Source organism: Littorina saxatilis, linkage group LG12, assembly GCF_037325665.1.
Source record: "Littorina saxatilis isolate snail1 linkage group LG12, US_GU_Lsax_2.0, whole genome shotgun sequence".
Classification (NCBI taxonomy): Eukaryota; Metazoa; Mollusca; class Gastropoda; order Littorinimorpha; family Littorinidae; genus Littorina; species Littorina saxatilis.
This window is the reverse complement of record NC_090256.1, coordinates 62193072-62197897: the sequence shown is the minus strand read 5'-3', so window position 1 is coordinate 62197897 and position 4826 is coordinate 62193072. Positions and strand designations below refer to the sequence as shown.

The 4826-nt window shown below is 46.9% G+C and overlaps 1 protein-coding gene across 1 annotated transcript; it reads right to left on the bottom strand.

Annotated features, from left to right (window-relative positions):
* Positions 1-1549: 1549 nt before the first annotated feature.
* LOC138983340 (galactose-3-O-sulfotransferase 4-like) lies at positions 1550-3645 on the bottom strand. The gene has a single exon (XM_070356743.1). The coding sequence runs from the start codon at positions 3564-3566 to the stop codon at positions 1677-1679; it is 1890 nt and encodes a 629-aa protein (XP_070212844.1). The 5' UTR covers positions 3567-3645; the 3' UTR covers positions 1550-1676.
* Between the last annotated feature and the right edge of the window lie 1181 nt (positions 3646-4826).

Genomic DNA, 4826 nt, shown 5'->3' with positions numbered 1-4826 from the left:
CAAAGTCATTAATTAATTTTTAAGCCTCCAACTCCAAGCTGAAATGCAATACCAAAGTCCGGCCTTTGTCGAAGATTGCTTGGCCAACATTTCAATCAATTTTATTGAAAAATGAGGGTGTGACAGTGCCGCCTCAACTTTTACAAACTGCCGTCATCAAAGACATTTATCAAAAAAATGAAAAAAACGTCTGGGGATATCATATCCAGGAACTCTCATGAAAAATTTCATAAAGATCGGTCCAGTAGTTTACTCTGAATCGCTCTACACACACACACACACACACACACACACACACACACACATACACCACGACCCTCGTCTCGATTCCCCCCTCTATGTTAAAACATTTAGTCAAAACTTGACTAAATGCAAAAAGGAAACTGGATCACACGGGTTCACGATGGCTCAGGGGTAAGATAAACCACGCAAAAATACATTCTTTTGAAAATTGCTCGCTCTTTACGGAGGGCACCTAGGAATTTCCCAGCGATGGGACAATAAAGTAATGAAATTTAAAAAAACAAAAAATCTAATAGATCCCTTGACTTTGGGGTAGTGCGACTCTGTTGCTGCTAGCTTTCCACTGACTGGGAGGAAGCGACCCGAATTTTCCAGCGATGGGACAATAAAGTAATAATAAAAAAATAAAAAATCTAATAGATCCCTTGACTTTTGGGTAGCGCGACTCTGTTGCTGCTAACTTTCCACTGGGAGGAAGCGACCCGAATTTCCCAGCGAAGGGACAATAAAGTAATAAAAAATAAAAAAAAACACAATCTAATAGATCCCTTGACTTTTGGGTAGCGCGACTCTGTTGCTGCTAACTTTCCACTGGGAGGAAGCAACCCGAATTTCCCACTAGAGAGTTGCGATGGCTTTGAAAGTCCGTGTAAAAAGTAAAATGTTGCGTTATTGGTATAAACTGTGTAAAACACACAAGGTAATATATTAGTAAGAAGTGTGTATAAACATTTTCTTTTAGTGGTTTTTGAGTTGTTGCATTAGTCAATGTATATTACCCGTCCTACTACGTATATCAATGGTACATTAAGACATCGTTGAAATGAGTGGTTTTGGTTTGAAAACGAGAGGATGAGTGGTTATCGTATTATGGTTAAACAAAATAAGATGTCACAGCTATGTATACATTCAAAATTGTCGTTTTCGGCATATTACTTCCGCAAACCAAATGTTATACATTTTCAACAATTATTTTGATGAAATTGTTAAAATTGGGTCATTTTACTAATGATACGAGCGAGAAATTAGCGTGGTTAATTTGCTAGTCAATTATTTGATTGTAATATGTGATTTAAATGATTTTTTCGTTGACGTTAGTTTGTCTGTCAGTTTGTGTAGAGAGAGAGAGAGAGAGAGAGAGAGAGTGTGTGTGTGTGTGTGTGTGTGTGTGTGTGTGTGTGTGTGTGTGTGCGTGCGTGCGTGCGTGCGTGCGTGTGTATGTGCGTGCGTGCGTGCGTGTGTGTGTGTGTGTGTGTGTGTGTGTGTGTGTGTGTGTGTGTGTGTGTGTGTGTGTGTGTGTGTGTGTAGTCTGTCCGTATGTTTGCATTAATGTAATATCAGTCTTGCCATGTTGTGTATTTTCTGCCTTAATAGATGTAGATCAACAACGGTTCCATACTTTGGTATTGTGCTGCATGTTAATAATATCCTTTTTACCCATGTCTGTTGAATCTTTGATCAAAGCGAGCGACTTTGGGGGGTATGAATAAACGTTCGCGGCGATGCTTGGACATCATCAACTGATACTTTTCCATGAGCAGCGGTCCGTACTGCCACTGCCTGACCAGGTCAACGAAACGGTTTTCTTGCAGAGTCATCAACCTACACTCTTTCTTAGTGACCTCGAAGACACCAGTCCAGGCAGTAGCTACAAGAGTCAAATGTTCACCCTCGTTTGAAGTATTCGCAGCTCCGGCACAGAATGCTTCTACTTTTTCCCTCATCGTCACGAAGGCAGCCACTTCTTGAGGGAACAGCTTGCCCTCTGCCTCCACCTTAGCCTGGAAGAGCTGGGCGAAGTGTTCGTACAGAGCGTAGTCCGCGGCGTTGAAGTGTCTGTGGGCCTGTCGCTGGCCCGCCGTGAACTGGCTGTCGCCTCCTCCTCCTGCCGATCCCTTGAGCACGTTGTTCTTGATGTAGAGGACGTCCTGCAGCCGCCAGCCCAGCAGTCGCTTGAGCAGCACCATGGACTCGTCGAACCTCTCGCTCACCATCACCAGCTGGAACGTGCGGTTGAGGTAGCTGACGTAGTCCTTGATGTGTCTCTCGCTGTTCATCTTCTCGGGGTCTATGCCGAAGTCGAAGCTCATCCTGTTGTGCGTGTACGAAAAGCTGGGTCCGCGCGTAGGCTCGTACTGCGCGGGATCATGCAGGTAGGTCGCGATAGGGTCTGAGCTGTGGATTTGTTCCAGGTACTTAATATTAAAGTTTGTCCTGTAATACTGAAAGGCGGACACGAACTGCTGAAAGGGCTCACGCACGATGCCTATGAACGAGGCGTCGGCAGGGAGAGTTACTCTCACGGAAGGTTCGTGGAAGACGAGGTGGTTGCACAGGATGTCGAAGAAGTACGACGCCCCGGTCGGAGGAGGCAGGAGTCTCCTCGCCCACAGCTTGCCGTTCTCCGACAGGATGTTGTCCCGCATGGGCAGTGCCACGTTCAGATTGCGCTGGAGGGCGAAGCGGTAGAGAACGTTCATGACGGTGGTGCTGGCTGCTTTGTGCACCTTGAGGAAGAACACATGGCGCTGCTCGCCCTTGGTGTTCTGCGTTTCCCGGCGTTCACCTCGCCACCTCGCGCCCATGAGGGACACCAGGTCCTTGTCTGTGTCCTGCTGCGCCTGTGTCTTTTTGTGCAACTCCCACGGTCGGTGCATCTGCTCGCGTCCTCGCATATGCTGATCTAGACCTGGAGGCTTCATCCGACCGTAGTCGTAGTGCCGGCGATGTGATGGTAAGCGTTCGTCACGATCACCTTTCCTGAAATGATGAGCACCACTCTCTCTCGCTTGGAAGTCTACATGATCGATGTCCGATGGGCCAGGTTGTCGAAAGACCCCGCCCGAGTGTCGGAAGGTGCCAAGCTCTGCCTGACGGTATTCATCGACGTCGATGTCAGGGTACAAGTTTCCTCTGTATGCAGGCGGCTTCGACGGGCTTTGTGTATGGTAACTTTGTGGTTTAAGCTCAAACTTGGCGACTCCGTGTGCGTTCCTGTTGTTGATCAATGCACCCGCAAGTGCTTGATCATTGCCCAGATAGGCTTCAGGTTTTCTATCAATAAAGACTCCTGGGACGGTGTTAAGCTTACCACCACTGTTTTGCCCGCTCTTTATGTTCGTGTCGTGTTCAGCAACATGCACACCGTTGCTGGAAGTTGTATTGCTGTATCTTTTCATTTCGTGTATGTTTCTGTTGTAGGCTTTCTGATTGCCCGAGTCCACTTTGCTGTTTGGCAATGTTGTTTTGAAGTCACGTTTTTGTGTGAGCGAAGGGTTGAACGTGCGCACTATGGTATCCATCTGTATGACGTAATCAGACATATCGTGCTTCGATATGTCGATGGTCAACAGCGTTTGTGACGTCAATGTCAGCGTCACCGTGAAGAGGAGGAGGAGGAGAAGACACACCACTTTCTTCCTGAAAAAATAATAATAAAAGGATCATAAGCGAAGAACGATTTATCTTACAACTTGAGAAACAAAGAATCACAAAGGAAGGGATGAAAGAGACGGGTAAAAAGAAATGGAAGGAAACATAGCTGAAAAGGCTGTGAGAAAAGAAACAGGAATCCTAATGGGCGGGGATGTAGCTCAGTCAGGGCGGGGATATGTAGCTCAGTTGGCCGCTGTCAGCGTGAGTTCGTCCCCACGTTCGACGAGAGATTTATTTCTCAGGGTCAACTTTGTGTGCAGACTCTCATCGGTGTCCGAACACCCCCGTGTGTACACGCAAGCACAAGACCAAGTGCGCACGAAAAAGATCCTGTAATCCATGGCCATGTCAGAGTTCGGTGGGCTATAGAAACACGAAAATACCCAGCATGCTTCCTCCGAAAGCGGCGTGTGGCTGCCTAAATGGCGGGGTAAAAATGGTCATACACGTAAAAGCCGAGGGAGTTTCAGCCCATGAACGAACAAACAAACAAAGGAATCCTAATAACAATTAAGTAGAAGTGCAATGCCAAGTATCGCCAAGGCACTGCATGCATACCCCCAACGAAGGACAAATCCGCTTTCTCTCTCTCTCTCTCTCTCTCTCTCTCTCTCTCTCTCTCTCTCTTAGTCTCTCTTAGTCTCTCTCTCTCTCTCTCTCTCTCTTACTCTCTCTCTCTCTCTCTCTTTCTCTCAAACACACACACACACACACACACACACCCACAGTCACACACGCACACACGCACACACACACACACACACACACACACTCACTCACAGGCACTCACTCACTCACTCACACAAACTTCATACACACAAAACACACACTCATAAGTACATAAACAGACGGACACACACACCTCTACAAACAAACACACATACACTTACGCACATGCACATACACACACCCACTCTCTCTCTCTTTCTCTCTCTCTCTCTCTCTCTCTCTCTCTCTCTCAGTCTCTCTCTCTCACATAGACAGACGGACACACACACACACACACACACACACACACACACACACACACACACACTCTCTCTCTCTCACTCAGTATAACTCACACGCACTCACTCACGCTAACTCACACGCATTCACTCACACAAACTTCATACACACACAACACACACTCATACGCACATATAGAC

What these genes read in the sequence shown, in the direction of transcription:
- LOC138983340 (XM_070356743.1), bottom strand. Translation starts at nt 3,566, where the DNA reads ATGTCTGATTACGTCATACAGATGGATACCATAGTGCGCACGTTCAAC.